The sequence below is a fragment of the Capricornis sumatraensis genome, chromosome 9 (assembly GCF_032405125.1).
Source record: "Capricornis sumatraensis isolate serow.1 chromosome 9, serow.2, whole genome shotgun sequence".
In the NCBI taxonomy this organism is placed as follows: Eukaryota; Metazoa; Chordata; class Mammalia; order Artiodactyla; family Bovidae; genus Capricornis; species Capricornis sumatraensis.
The window spans coordinates 45,762,994-45,778,625 of NC_091077.1; the positions used below are offsets into that span (position 1 = coordinate 45,762,994).

General features: G+C 39.1%; 1 protein-coding gene across 1 annotated transcript in view; it reads left to right on the forward strand.

Moving 5' to 3' along the window:
• The first annotated feature begins 7,292 nt into the window (after positions 1-7,292).
• Positions 7,293-15,632, forward strand: part of SEC24A (SEC24 homolog A, COPII coat complex component) — a 69,552-nt gene continuing 61,212 nt past the window's right edge. Inside the window, exon 1 of the mRNA XM_068979594.1 lies at positions 7,293-7,389. Coding sequence (XP_068835695.1) covers positions 7,293-7,389 — 97 coding nt within the window. The remainder of the gene's footprint in view (positions 7,390-15,632) is intronic.

The following is a 15,632-nucleotide window of genomic DNA, read 5'->3' on the forward strand; positions in this document are numbered from 1 at the left end:
TTACATTTTCAAAGTGCACCTGTTTCTTGAGTTCAACAAGTAATTTACAAAATGTGCCAGATAATGTGTTGAGCTTTCATCAAGACTGTCTTTACTCCAACGTTCTTTACTAAAGAATGTTGATCTTTAAGACTGTCTTGACTCCGCTGATTTTTGCTCATGGATGTTACTTTTCTTAAATTTATTCAAATAGGAATACTTGGGTGCCTTGAATGAAAATGTGATGGCAGTGCTTCCAAGATTGCTCCCAAGCCTACGATTCTTTCTCGGGGATACAGACAGAACAAGGAGGTGCTTGGGGACTGAAGCAGTTATTGGATAGATTCCCAACAGGCCTATTACAGGCTCTCCCCCTCTTTCATCCCAGCCTCAGGAAATGACTTACTCCATTGGTCCTCGCTTCTCACTTGTCATTCCTTCTGCCAGAACTGCTTCCGCAGATATCTCCCTCCACCTGGCTAACTCCTACACACTCTTCAGGTCTCAGCACCAATAGCTCTCTCATCAGACTCCCTCTGATTCAGTTAAGCCCTTTATTTCAGGTTTCCCCAGTAACTGTGCAATTTATCTTATGATTGATTGAAATTATCTTGCTTATAATTTTACAATTAAAATGTATGATTATTTATCTATAGCTTCCCCAACAGGCATTCTATCAGCTTCCTTAGGTGAAGAACCATATCTGCCTTTTCTCCTGTTGAACATATCTTCAGTGCTTGGCATACTATAGGTGCTGAATACATTCGAGCAAGTGATTCAGTATAAAGGACTCTTTGGTACATTTTTGTCCTCAGAGGGTTAAAGAATTTCCCTGGAGTCGATTGGTCTAAGTTGGAGGAGCCTGCTGTTCTAGTCTGGTTTTCCCTTTATTCTCCTTTCCACTGATCTAGTCTTCAGTTTGGTTTAATAAATACTTTTTTAAAATTGGAGGATAATTGCTTTATAGTGTTGTGTTGGTTTCTGCCACGCAACAATGCTAATCAGCCATAATTATACATATATCGTCTCCCTCTTGAGCCTTTCTCCCCCCACAATAAATACTTTTAAGTGGCTTGAGGCACTTCACCGGGCTTCTCAAGATTACGCCACACCTCTTTTCCAATCTAAATTATGATTCCTGCTGACTTCAGCAATAGATTGTAAATCGATTAGGAATGGGGAATGACAATAAGCAAGACAGTCTCTTTCTTCCAGGACCTTTTGATTTGGCTGGGAGATGTGTTAATTCACAACTGACTATAAAAGAAGGTAGGAGGAGAGAAAGGATAACAAACTACAAACTTCTGGTAGGGGTGAGAGAGTGGAGAGGCAGGAGATATCAGTGTTTGAGGAGAGCCTTACAGGATATGTAAGATATTTACCCTTGAGCTTTTTGATGACTATTATCATGATAAAAGTAATACACAGTCATGGTTAAAAAGTTTGGAAAGTCAAGAAAAATGGAAACAAAAATCACCCTCTGTCACACCTCACAGATATAAACAGTTTTATAAGATTATAATCATACTATGAACAGTTTTATAAAACATTTAAAGTTAAAAACATTTCAATGTAATCAAGTATTCTTCTAAATCATTAACTTTAATGACTATTTTAATAGAGTACAGCTACAGATTATGGTTCTAACATTATTAACCACTTGAAGTTTCAGTTACTACATATGTAAAATGGGGATTAATATCCAGCAGGGATAATATCATAATGTGAGAATAACATTCAGAAAGGAACAGGGATGGGAAAAGCACCAGGCAAGCATTATGCTTTGACTAAATAGCTTTCCACTGGACTACCAGGGATGTAGACTCCCAAACTATAGAGTCTTTTGGAGGTTCTGAGCAGAACAGGAACAGGGTCAGAATCATATTTTTGAAAGTTTGCTCTGGCAGCCGTGTGAGGGTTGTATTGGAACAGGTAAGGACTGAAAACTGAGATTAGTAATGAGACAGCTGCAGTCACAGAAGTGAGAGGTAGTATGAGGCAGTGCCTGGTCAGTGGGAACAAAGAAATAGAGTCAGCTGTGAGAAATTGTAGAAGTCAGAACCTACACACGACTGATTACATGTTGGTAGCAAACGTAAAGGAAATATCAAAGCTCCAAGTTTTAGCCTGGCTTAGTGAGTCTACTTCTGTCTCCCCTACAACCACCTCACTGCAGGTCACTATCGTCCGTGGCCTGGGCTACTGCAGCGGCTCTTTTTTCCCCATTGACTGGTTATCTTCCCAGCTGTTGGATTGATTTTTTGATGCATTCATTTTAAAGCATAAATTTAATTACTGTTTACCATTCTTCAGTTGTTTCCCGAAGTCTATAAAGTCTGTACAATGCCTTATAAGGCTCCTGCTGCTCTGCTTCCTGTATTTCTCCAACCTCAGCTTGTGCCACTCTGTCTCGCTCACCACAGCAAGCTCATTCCTGTGTCGGAGCTCTTGTAGGTGCTGTTCCCTTTGCCCAGGGTCCTATTCTCCCCATATTCTCCCTTTGTATAGCTAACTTCCTTGTCCTTTAGATCACAGCTTAAATGTCACCTCATGTCCTAACCTTTCTATCCACATCAACTCCCTGCTTCCTAGTCTCTATCTTATTACCAGGACCTCAACAGCACGTAAGGCAATGGCACCCCACTCCAGTACTCTTGCCTGGGAAATCCTATGGACAAAGGAGCCTCATAGGCTGCAGTCCATGGGGTCGCTAAGAGTCGGACATGACTGAGCGCCTTCACTTTCCCTTTTCACTTTCATGCATTGGAGAAGGAAATGGCGACCCACTCTAGTGCTCTTCCCTGGAGAATCCCAGGGACAGAGGAGCCTGGTGGGCTTCGGTCTATGGGGTCGCACAGAGTCGGATACGACTGACGCGACTTAGCAGCAGCAGCAACAGCACGTATTAAGTTCAAAATGTAAAAAGATATATTTATTTACATTTTTATTGCATTTCCTCCACTGAAAACTCCACAGAAGGAAGAGACCCTGTCTGTCTTGTTCTGTTTTTTCTTGGTGCCTGTCATATGGAAACCATTTTATAAGTATTGGTTGAATGAGTGAAGAAATCAACTAATGAAGGAGCTGGTGAGGTCATCCAGTAGAAAATATGGTGAAAAGATAGTTTAGAAGGGAATTTATATTTCATATTTCTGATACCATGGTGCCAGAGTATGTGTGGATAGGCAGGGACAGAGAGATATATAAGGAAAGAGTTGGCGTTTGACATTGTACCAGCTACCCAGAGGAGATAAGGTCTGACCAGACGCTGACAGTATTTCAGCTACCCTACAGGTCAGCATCAGATGGGACACAATGTGGCATAATAGTTAAAAATAAAAGAATTAGAGAACATGATACTTCAGAAATAAGTGAAGCTGCTGCTGCTAAGTCACTTCAGTCGTGTCCAACTCTGGTGTGATTTAGTCTCCCAAGTGCAATAGGAACTTATAGTAGTGAACAAATGAGGGTCAAAATATTCCAAATAGAAGATTGGAAGAGATGACACTTTAAATTTATCCATTCAAAAATGTTTATTGAACACCTGTTAAGTGTGAGGCCCCAAACCATGTGTTGAGAATACAGAGTTGAACAGGACGCAGGCCCTGGGCTCTCTTATGGTCTAACCAAGCAGACAGACATGAAATCAATATGATTACCTTAAAACTGTCGTGAGGTATATAGAATTTTATTCCACTGAAGAAAGATAAGCATAAACACAAATATATAACAATGTTGGTAAGTGCTGTGAAGAAAAAAAAAAGGATGGTGGGAGGGATAGAAAGTCAGCAGCAAGAGTACGCTGTTGTACAGGGTGTTCAGAAAAGGCCTCACCATAACGTATCATTTGACTAAGAAAGGGTGAGTGAGTGAGCTGGATGAGTGTCTTGGGGAAGAGCATCCCAGGTAATGCAAATAAGAATTAAGGCAGACTTGTGCTTGTATGCCTAGAGAGATTCCTTATTCCTAAATAAGGAATCAAAGTCAATGAAATATTCTTTGTACAGTGTCTCTTTAGGTCTAAAAAAACTAATAGTGTGTCTGGAGTAGTGAGTGAGAGGGAGTGTAGAAGATAATGGGAGAAATAACAAGGCTGGCTGAGTGATCTGAAGCCTTGAAGGCTATGAGTTGGACTTTGGATTTCACTCAGAATGAGAAGAGAAAACGCATGCAGAGAAACTTTAACTTGATGGAGCAAGTAAAGGGAGCAATTACAGGTTTAGAGGTATAGAAAAATAAAAATGGAATCAGTACTTCGGAGCTCAGTTCAACATGAAGGATGGGTGTGAGAGATTGAAAGCAGAAAGACCATCCCAATAGTTCAAGTGTGAGATGATGAAAACTAACTAGAGTGGGCAGTGAGAACTACATAAAATTGAAGTTTTCAAAGAAAGCAATTTACTCTCTTGGTGTGGGATAACTGAACTTGTACCTTCAGAACCACTGACTTCAGATACAAACAGATGTCCTGTGAGAGGCAAATGAGGCCAAAGGAACTATTTCTAAAATGGAACCACAAGACAGTTTCAAAAGAAACCTGATATTTGTAATTGAAACTAGTTCTTTGTTTGAAATAGAACAAATTTTAAAAAATAACTAGAAGACCTAAAATAATTTCCATTATCCTGAAAAATAAGCAGAATTGATCCTGCTTATCAGCTGACAGTTCAGTAGTTATGAGCAGGCTCATGCCAGCCCAAGTCCACTTCTGCACATCAGCAAATTTTATTAGGAATGCATCTCCCTTTTTTGGGTCTAAATAAGGAATCTAAGTCAATGAAATATTCTTCTTATAATGCTGTCTCTTTACTGAAACACTTTTGTGTCACTTATTTTATTGTTTATAATTTTCTTGAACAGGGTTGAAGGCTCTGAAAATAATGTACAGAAATGTGATACATAGGTATGTGGAGAGGCATATGTGGTAGAAGGGTCCTGTTGTTCTGGAAGTCAAGGATTACAAAGTAGAATATATTATTGACATTAGTTTAGAAAAGTGTATGGTAGTATAGAGTAGATATAATAACTGATCAAAGAAATATTAATACCTTTAACAACTGGTAATAGTAATAATTTTTCCATAAAATTTATGTGGCCACACTTTAAGAAGCCAGAGGATTTGGCACTTTGGCACTGTGTGGATAATATTTAAATATGAAAAGCACTTAACTGTTTAAATATGTTTTCTCATCTCAGTTACTTAAACCTACTTTCCTACTATTCCTCAGGGTGTGCAGATGACAAATAATGCCTTTTCCATCAATATTTTAAAGCTGATTACTCTGAAAATGTAAGAAACACTTGAAAGATGTAACCATAGTTTTGTTTCTTGTTATTGTTTTTGGAGTGGGGGTGATAATAGCAACAGGGATACATAGGGGTGGGACACATTTTAGAAAAAGCATTGTTTACTTATTAGCAAATTATTTATGTTTATTTAACCTGATTGAACCAGAGGTTATTTGCTTTTTAAAATGGTTAATTCTTCATCAGTTGTTGCTTTTTTTTTTGCTGTTCAGAGATATTGCTTAAACAGAACAAAGTCCAAAGAAAACTTGATTTAACCAAATCAAACTCCAATGCCAAGGTTAGTAAACCAAGATCATTAAAATGTTGCATTAAAAAAAAAAGAATTAAACTAATGCCAGTTTGACTCCAGGCTTAAGGATTTGCTCTTTTTAAGATAACACTGTCTAAGCTCAGGGAGGCTCAGTTTCTGAGGTCTATTTTCTCAGAAAATAGACTTGTGTTTATGTATCTGAAAACCATTGAGAGGCTTGTGATTGGGTATCTTTTCAAGTGGTCTTGGGACATATGCTTTGGGATTTTTGTTATGGGGCCCTAAGCTAAAAACATTTTAACCAAAAGTATCATCTTCATCCTAAAGACTTTGTATTTGTATCTTGGACAAAGGAATTGAATTTTTCAATTTCATGCACAGCAAACATATTTTTACACATCTGAGGCAAATGTTAAAAAAAAGCTAAAAGTTAACAGGTAGTTATATGAATTCTTACTGTTTTCAGGCCTCTCACAGCAGTTTAGTTCTTACTCTTTCTGTATGTAATATAACATTCCATAGTAGGCATTTGATATTAAATGGTTAAGATGTATTTCACCTTTCACAGATTTTGAAACCCTTGGCATGACATTTTAGTCAACAATACAAATCTATAAAGAAGGGCTTTATCATCAGCTCAGAACTGGAAATACCTAAGTATAAGGAAGGTGGCTACCATGATCACTGATGTCATTAACTATGTTGTCTCATCATTCCAGTTTCTACCTCCCTTTAGTCTCAAAAGTTAAAAAAAAAAAAAAGTCTACTTGCAAGAAAAAAAGTCACCTTGCCTAGAAAGGAAGTCTGAATGTTGTACCTTACTGTAAACTCTTAGAAGAGGAAATAAAATTGCTATTTAAATATGTTAATGAACTTTGGCATGACTTGCTGTATGAATCAGCGAGTTTCAAAATTAAAATTACTTTTGAATCTTCAGGTCAAAAAGCAAAGGCCTCCAGTTCGATTTGATTACTTTGAACACTTATACCTAATTAACCTTTAAAAAAAAAATCCCTTACAATTTACACCTGGAATGAAATGTGAAATGAAATACCGTGATGAACATTAATCGGTTCAGCTACCTGAGGTTTAGCTTCAACAAAGGACAATGAAGTCTGTCCTCTCAGGTAATCTTCACAAAAACTGGAGGAGAACTGTCAGTCCCACCCCTCCAAAGCTGCCACTGAAACCCCGACTGTCCTCAGATCCCGGCCTTGCCGCGTTCACGACGGCGGGGATTTCCGTATCGGTGACACACGCCACTTCCGGCCAACGGAGAGAGTCAGTGACGTGGCAGGAGAGGCCGAGCACGGTCCTTCGGGCCGGGACACCCGGAGCTGTCAGGTGGCTTCAGGGCAGCCCCGCGGGAGAGACGAGCTCACCGACCGCAGCTGCCGCTGCGAGGCCGGAGCCGGAAGTGCCACGTGTCCCGATTGCGCCTGCGCGCACAGCGGCTGACAGGCAGTTCCGGCCGGGGCCTCCCTCGGTCCCTCTCCGCTTGGCTGCTGCTTCCCATCCCGCGTTCTCGGCCCCAGCGGCCCGACACCCGAGCCTCGCCCCCCAGGCCGAGCTCTGACCGCCTGCGGACTGGGGAGAATGCGGCGCCATGCGTAGGGCTCCTTGCGCCGCCCTATCTCTATCCGGCTTCCAGCCCTAAGTCGTTAGCCCCTTCCCTGGCTTCCAGCCGTCGTTTTTCAACTCTCGGCTTGGGGCTGTCGCAGACCCCGACCAGACCCCTATAAACGTCGTCGTCATGTCCCAGCCCGGGATACCCGCCTCTGGCGGCGCCTCCACCGGCCTCCAGGCCCAGAACGGGGCCGCCTCTGCCTCGGTGTCTCCCTACACGAACGGTAAGTGCCTTTGGGTGTTGAGAGTTAGGGAAGGCGAAGTTTGGGCCCCGGCCCGAGTTAACCTTTGGTTGTTGCCTGCGTCTGAGGGGACAGTAGGCGAGAGTGACTTCCCTGCCAGGGTCAGTAGCGCCTGGAGCTGGGAGGCTGAGCCACAGGGACCGAGACTCGTCTTAGTGTTTCATATTTATTTATTTAGTTTTTTGTTCAGCACACAGTTGCTGAGCACTTGCTGTATATAACGCCCTGGGTATACATGGGTAAAGAACACAGACTCCGTCTGTATCTCAGAACTCTCATGCAAGGCTCATGGGATCTGTTTATGTGCCCTTTCCCCGCGCCACCTCACCCGCGTCTTCTGGAGAGCAAGGTTTGGGGTCTGATTCATTTCGGTCCCGTCGGGCCTGCATTAGGGTGAGGGTCGTACTCAGTGTGAATCTGCGGAGATGAATGGAGGATTATGCTTTGCCTCTTTAGGGCCTGCTCCTCTCTCCTCGAACCTTCCCCGAATTGTACCCAGGCCACCTGTTCAGTTTTTCAACTTTAGAACGGGAGGCTCTCCTGTTTGATTTCCAGAGGTCGTTACATCACTTGGAAAGTGGTTGGACACAAAGTCTCTGAACCTCTGACCAGAGTGTACATGTGGCACTATAATTTGTCATTCGGTGTGAAGATGTCTTCTAATTTTATACTCTTTCTAGGATTCTTTAAATTGTCCTATGTTGTGATTTGCTAAGTTCTTTATGATTATAAAGAACTTATAATAAAAACAGATGTTCTCCCAACAATTTTCCAGGTTACCAATTTACTTATAAATCTTTAGTTCTTGGAAACAAAACTAGTAGAATAATACTAAAATGCTTCAGTTTCCCATTGAAATCTAAGATTGCTGTGAAGTTCGAGAAAATAGCCACTGACTAAAATAGCTAATTTACATTGTTTTTAGAGACTACTGTTTTCTTTACAAAGAAGGCCCCAAAAAACTTTAAAAAATGTCTCTGAGTAGGCAGGTATGTAGGCAGTAGCAAGAATAAATGAGAGTAAGCACTGAAATGGTATTAAATTGAATCAATTGTTTTTTCTCAAACTTATGGTAACAGATTAAACTATTTTTTTTAATCTAGGCTATTTAGTTACATTTCCACCGAGGATGAAATTATTTTAGGACATTTACTTTAAGGCCAAAACTCTTAAGCAAGATGCCATATGACTGTGTTTTTTTCTTTAAGTTGCACTTTTACACGAGCTTTAAATGGTAAATCCTGCACATATGCTTGCAAACTTATATGTAAGTATAATTTTGATAATTTTGAAATGGTAAAGCAGTTTAGCCATTGTGTGTGCTGTACTGCAGATGTTGTCACTATGTTGATTTGATCCAGTCCAGCAGACCTTTGTTGCCTGCTCCAGTTCTGTCCTTAGGATTATAAAAGAATAAAAAAGGAGTCCATGTACACAGCTTGCTTAGAGCCATAGGACTGCAAATATATACCACCACTTTCAAGAAAATAAGCTTCAAGTGTACAGCATTATAATTCAGCATCAGTATACACCACAAAGTGATCACCACCCCAGGTCCAGTTACCATCCATCACTATACACTCGACCCCTTCTCTCATTTCCCCAACCCCCTCTCCTTCTGGTAACCACTAATCTGATCTCTGTATTGGTGAGTTTTTGTTTTATTTTGTCTGTTCACTTAGTTTGTTTTTTTTAGCTTCTAAATAGGAGTGAAATTATATGGTATTTATCTATCTTTGTCTGCTTATTTCGCTTAGCATAGTACCTTCAAGTTCCATCCATGTTCTTGCAAATGGCAGGATTTCATTCTATTTATGGCTGAATTATATTAATATTCCATTGTGTGTGTGTCTGTCTATCCCATCTTTATCCATTCATCCATTGATGGACAAATAGGTTATTTCCATGTCTTGGCTGCTGTAAATAATGCTGTAGTCAGCATAGGGGTACATAGATCTTTCTGAATTACTGCTTTTCTATTCTTTGATAAATGTGTAAAAGTAGAATAGCTGGGTCATATGGTATACACCCTTGTTAAGATATAACTTTCACATTCTTTTTATAAACCCTATTTCTAAAGTTTTTTGTAAAAGTATTCTCAGTAAAATGTTTAATATCCTGTATTGGGTTCCGTTATTGTTCACATTGTTCACTCCACTAATAATAAAGAGAGTAGGGATGTGGTGGAGAATTGGAGGGAAGGATATTTCTCTAAAAGGTGGAAAAAAAGTTCAGTGCTGTATCTAATTTTTTTTTGGTTAACTCTTTCTAGGCACTTATGCTGCTTAAATACTGTTGAATTCTCATGCTTTAGGTTTAATGTAGCATGCTTAAATTACACATTACAGTTTAGTTGGATCTTCCATTTTTAATTTAAAAGTTGATTGAGTAGTCAACTCTTTGGTTTTTCTGTAACTTACTTTCGTGTTGTATAGTGTTACTATATTGCAGAATACCTCACACATCTGGACATTTCTTTCTCTGGTTGATTGTTACATTGCACTACAATCCAAAAATTGTCTGGAATGGTTTTTCTAAGTCTTTGTGTAGGTTTGGGTGCACTCATTTCCTTTGCAGAAGTTGATAGTGAAACTGCAAGACTACTTAAACTGGCAGATTTTCATCTGATTACCATATAATAAAGACTAAAAGCAAATCATGACTCCCACTTGTAATTAGCTTCTTTGTTGACTATTTGAGTCAATTTGTCAAGGCAGTTAGAAACTGTAGTTTTATTAACATTATTTTTTGTAATATTTATGTAATACTCAGCTTTTCCCCTTATCGGTTAAGAGTGAGAAGAATATTCTACATTTTCTCTTCCATCCAGATTCATTCCCCTGTTACATTATAATTTTATAAAATAATATGTTTTCCCTCTAGACTGTAAGTCCTGTAAGGGCAAGAATATCTGTTTTTGCACATCATCTTCTCTCCAGCAGATTCACATGGTGTCTAACACATTTAAGAAATTACCAGTTTTATTGAGTGATTTTAGAATTGGGTATTTGCAGTTTAGGTCACTAAATATGTATTGACTTGTTCATTATAAGATTTGAGCTCGTTTTCAACTGTTTTCTTTCTGGTGAAATTTTCTGTGGATATTTATATATGTTGTTGTTCGGTCACCAAGTTGTGTCTGATATTGTCAGCTGAAACAGTAGAATGTGATGTATGGGTTAGTCATCAGTTTAAATGCTAGACTTGTGCTCATATCTCTATTTTAGGCATGGCAGAAATGTAAATCTCTTTTAGTTTCTATGAGGTAAACCATAATTACGATTGTGTATTTTTAATATAGGCAGTCTTTTAAAATATATTATTTATTTTTAGCTGCGCTGGGTCTTCCTTGATTTGTGTGGGCTTTTCCTCTGTTTGCGGCTCTAGGGTGCGCGGGCTCAGGAGTTGTGGTGCAGGGGCTTAGTTGCTCCAAGGCATGTGGGGTCTTGCCAGATCAGGGATTGAACCGGTGTCCCCTGCATTGGCAGACATTCTTATCCACTGTGCAACCAGGGAAGGAAGTCCCATATGAAGTCTTTAGTGCTGAGACTAAAATTGGCATGTGATCTCTAACACTGATTGTTGTGGCTGAGTTCCTTTTAATGTTTTCAGTGGGCACAGTAACTTTGGAGTCCTATAAGACTGCACGTGTGCAGGCTTAGTCACTCAGTCATGTCCAAGGACTATAGCCTCCATGAAGTATAGCCCGCCAGGCTCCTCCGGCCATGGGATTCTCCAGGCAAGAATACTGGAGTGGGTAGCCATTTCCTTCACCAGGGGATCTTCCTGACCCAGGGATTCAACCCGCATCTCCTGCACTGCAGGCAAATTCTTTACTGTCTGAGCTACCAGGGGAGCCCATAAGACTTTGCATAGAACTTACTACATTGAGCTTCTGTTTGGACTTTGCTGATAGGCTGCGAGTTCCTAAAGACATAAAATAGTAACAATAAGAAGTAGCATTCATCGTGTACTTTATTCCTAGTCATTGTGCTAGGTTATATTATAAGCATCATTTCATTTAATCCTCATAACAGCCCTGTGATATGAGAACTGTTAGGTTTACTGACCACGTAACGAAGATGAATGGTCAAGCAATCATTCAAGGTTACACAGCTAATACGTTGTGGAACCTAGATTTAAACTTGGCAGTCTTATTTATTTATTCAGCTTGCCTGGTGGTTATGCCTGGATCAAGGAACAGAACCTTTTCTTTGGTTTCTTTATGTAGGTTGATATATATAGTTAGATAAACACTTTCTGATATTTTTTGAAATTGCCACCAGCATAGTTTCCTTTGGATTATAATTCATACATGACCAGACCCTCACTTTTGTTCATTTTGAGTCCATTTCTTTGCTAATTCAGCATCACTTCTCATGAATATCTTGTACATCTTGAAATTGCCAGTTCCCCCGCTTTGATTGTTAGCATTTGCTCTTGCCCCTTTGGTTGCTTTTTTTAAAGCCGTTATATTTAGTCACTGATCCACAAGTTGTCCTCATGCAGTAGCATCCATTTGTTGCACTTATAGTGTCAATTGGTCAGCTGTAAGTGATCAGAGTGTATTCTGATGTACAGGGAGAGGTGCTAAATCTTTTTTTTTTTTTCCTCTCTATACTTGACTTGTCCTCCAAATATGTTGTATTTAAAAGCACATACACAGAAGGAACTTTTCAAAAGCTAAGTAAAACATTGCCATCTAAAGCACAATGTTTTGAATATTTGGCTACTTTTCTGTAACTTTTATTTACTTTCATGTAGGACACCATAACTAATGGAACCATATGCAAGAGAGCCTTGAATTAATTTGAACTGGTTTAGTCCATTGAATTCATGAATGGTAGGTAGAAAGTGTAAACTGTCCCTGGCAAGTAGTAGCTCATTGTATATTACTGGGGCTTCCTGGTGGTTCACTGGTAAAGAACCTACCTGCCAATGAAGGAGACACAGGTTCAATTCTTGGGTTGGAAGATCCTCTGGAGGAGGAAATGGCAACCCAGTCCAGTATTCTTGCCTGGAAAATCCCATGGACAGAGGATACTGACAGGCTTCAGTCCATAAAGTCACAAAGAGTCAGGTATGACTGAGCAGCTGAGCACATGCATGTATTTACTGAATGGATTGGTGAATGAGTTGTTTAAGAATACAAGATCTCAAGTCTTTGTTTTACTTGGAATGTTGGGGGAAACCATTCTGAGAGTATCACTTTTATGTAACAGTGGATTCATAAAGTTCATAAAGTTTATTCTGAAGTAATATGAATAAATTAATAAAGTAATTCTGTGAGAATCACCAGTACATGTACAGTAGTAAAATTTAGACCATAAATTTTACTAGTTTAGGTTCTGAGATTCCATCAAGTATAAAATAGGAATTTATAAACGTAGAACCTAGGTTCTCTTTGTTTCTGAAGCTTCTGGCTGGGTGATTGAGAAGCAGTCACCTGCATTTATTTTAATCTCTCATTTGTTTCTTTAATATAATTTCTAATTTGGCTTCTACTTTATACATCCACCAAAACTGCCCTTAATAAGGCCACAGATAATTTATTGGTTATTAAGTTACAAAAAATATTTTTCGTTCCTCTCTTCTAATAGCTTTCTTTTTCCTAAAATGTTGGTGATCTTTGGAGCTTTCTAACCTAGTTCCCCTCTTTTTCTTCCTTTCTAAACAAAACAAAACAATATGAGCTTCCTTGGTGGCCCAGTGGTCGAGAAACCACCTGCCAGTCAAGGAACATGGGCTCGATCCCTGGTCTGGGGAAGAGTCCACATGCCTCGGAGCAGCTGAGCCTGTATGCCGCAGCTACTGGGCCCGTGCTCTCAAGCCTGCGAGTTGCATCAAGAGAAGCCACTGCAGCAAGAAGCCCAAGCGTCGCAACGAGAGAAAACTTGTGTGCAGCAGTGAAGACCCAGTGCAGTAAAAATAAATACATAATAAACAGCATTTTAAAAATTAACAGTAAACATGTATTATTTCACATGGTTTCTGCGGCTGGCTCTTTTCTTACTCTGTACATATTCCCTGCATGATATTTTAATTCTTGTGATATCAAATACTATATGCCAGTGATTTCCAAAGTTATATCATAAGCTGAAACCTATCTCTTTCACTGAAAATAGATGTCTTTCTAGTTCCGCTTGAACTTCTTGGTGACACTTAAAGTATATTTAAAATAATTCTTCATTCTCTGTTTTGTTATTCCTTGCCTTCCCCAGTTCTTTTCTCCCCCTTCTGTCCTAATATATGGCACTGTCATCTACCGAGTTTGCACAGGTCCGTCCTGGGAGTCATTTTTGGTTCTTTCCCTTCTTCAATTCCACATCAGTTCCACAGATTTATTATGTCTCCATATTCAATTCCATGAATCCTATCAGTTCAGTTTCCTTTATCAGTTTTTTTAAGTAATGTGTCGGTGCTAAATATTTCTTTGCAACCTCAGTGTTAAATTACTTTTTATAAAGTGTTTATACAGATACAAAACTAGGTATAAACTCCATATGTTTTAGCTATTGTACCATTGTAAAACCAAAACAAATTAAGAACATTACAACAAAAGCAGTATAATTCAAACTTAATACATAATGCAATGGATTGTTTGACTAAAGCCAAAATTGATTGGTCTTCATATTTTTAACATGTTAGAACATCATTTGGGTGACTATTATAGTTATTGTTTTTCTCTATTTTTTTTTTAAGATGAAACTAGTTTCAGATTGTTGGAGAAGAAAAATTTTTCCTCTGCCCTCTTAGTTTTAGTGCCTGTGAGACTGTGAGTTAAACTGGCAAAAGACAGGATAGCAAGAGAAAAGGCAGAATTTACTCACGCATTATGAGGGTTCATAAAAATATGCCTCGAGAATTTGGGACTTATATACCATCTTAATAGGGGAAGAGGAGAGAGAAAAGAGCAGTTATGGAAAATGATTTTTAGGAAAAATAAATTAGTTCTTAGTAGAATAAATGGGAGACTTGATCATTTTGTGACAACATATGTTTAGGTGTGGGACAACTTAATTCTTTTGAGTTATTTTTGGAGGCTGCGCTTTTAGGCAGGTAAGTGCTTTTAGGCAGATTCTCATGCCCTCTACTCAAAATAATTTTTATGTCACAGTGGTATATTCTGGACCCCTTTAAAATCACTGATCCATTATTTTGATAGATTATATAATTAATGACTTCACAATAATATAATTAAAACTGTTTGGTGAAAACTTCATTACATATTTACTACTGCACTTCTAATAAACTATTGCAAGTTGATACATATGTAAAAAGACAATTTTTACATTATAAGTCACTATAAGTGGATCTATGATAATGACTACTACAAAGCAGGTTCATTTTTTTTTTTTTAGTATTGTGTTTTTTGTTTTCTGTTTTTTATATACAATTTATTAATTTAGGCTGTGCTGGGTCTTTGTTGCTGCATGTGGGCTTTTCTTTAATTGCAACAAGCGGATTACCCACTGGTTGCAGGCTTCTCATTGTGGCGGCTTATCTTGTTGTGGAGCATGGGCTCTAGGGCGCGTGGGCTTGAGTAGCTGGGGCTCCCGGGCTCAGGCTCAGTGGCTGTGGTGTGTGGGCTTCATCGCTCCCAGGCATGTGGCATCAAACCTGTGTCACCTGCATTGGAAGGTGGACTCTTTACCACTGAGTCACCAGGGAAGCCCAAAGCAGATTCTTTTGTGTTTGTCTTTCTACCTTATAGTCTTATGACTGCATATTCTTTTCATTTTCTTCATTGATATACTGTAAGACTTTTGCTTATTTTGTGCATTTTGATGATACTTGGCTTTCACTGACTGTACTTGGCTTAAAGACCTCTAGCATAATGGCCTGTGATGAAACAATAAATAAAAATATTAGAGTGAGCCATGAAATCTTGTGGCAGTACTAGGCTGTGAGATGTTGGTTTCTATCCAGATGACCCAAATTTGCTTATAATTGTACTTTTTACAAATGTTTTCATTGAAAGATCTCTGTATTCCCACTACTACTATTTGGTCAGTTATTTCTTACGTGGATTACTGCTGTAGACTCCAGTATCTTCCAATCTCTCCTGCAATCCCCAAGAGGTTTTTTTGATGTCCTAACCTCTTGCCTCGCTTCAGATGCTTGACATAATCACTTGACTCTGCTGTGCCCCACTGATTTTTCAGAATGCTGTTTCATGGCCATGGGGTATTGCCCATGTTGCTCCTTTCTCTGCAGACGCCCTT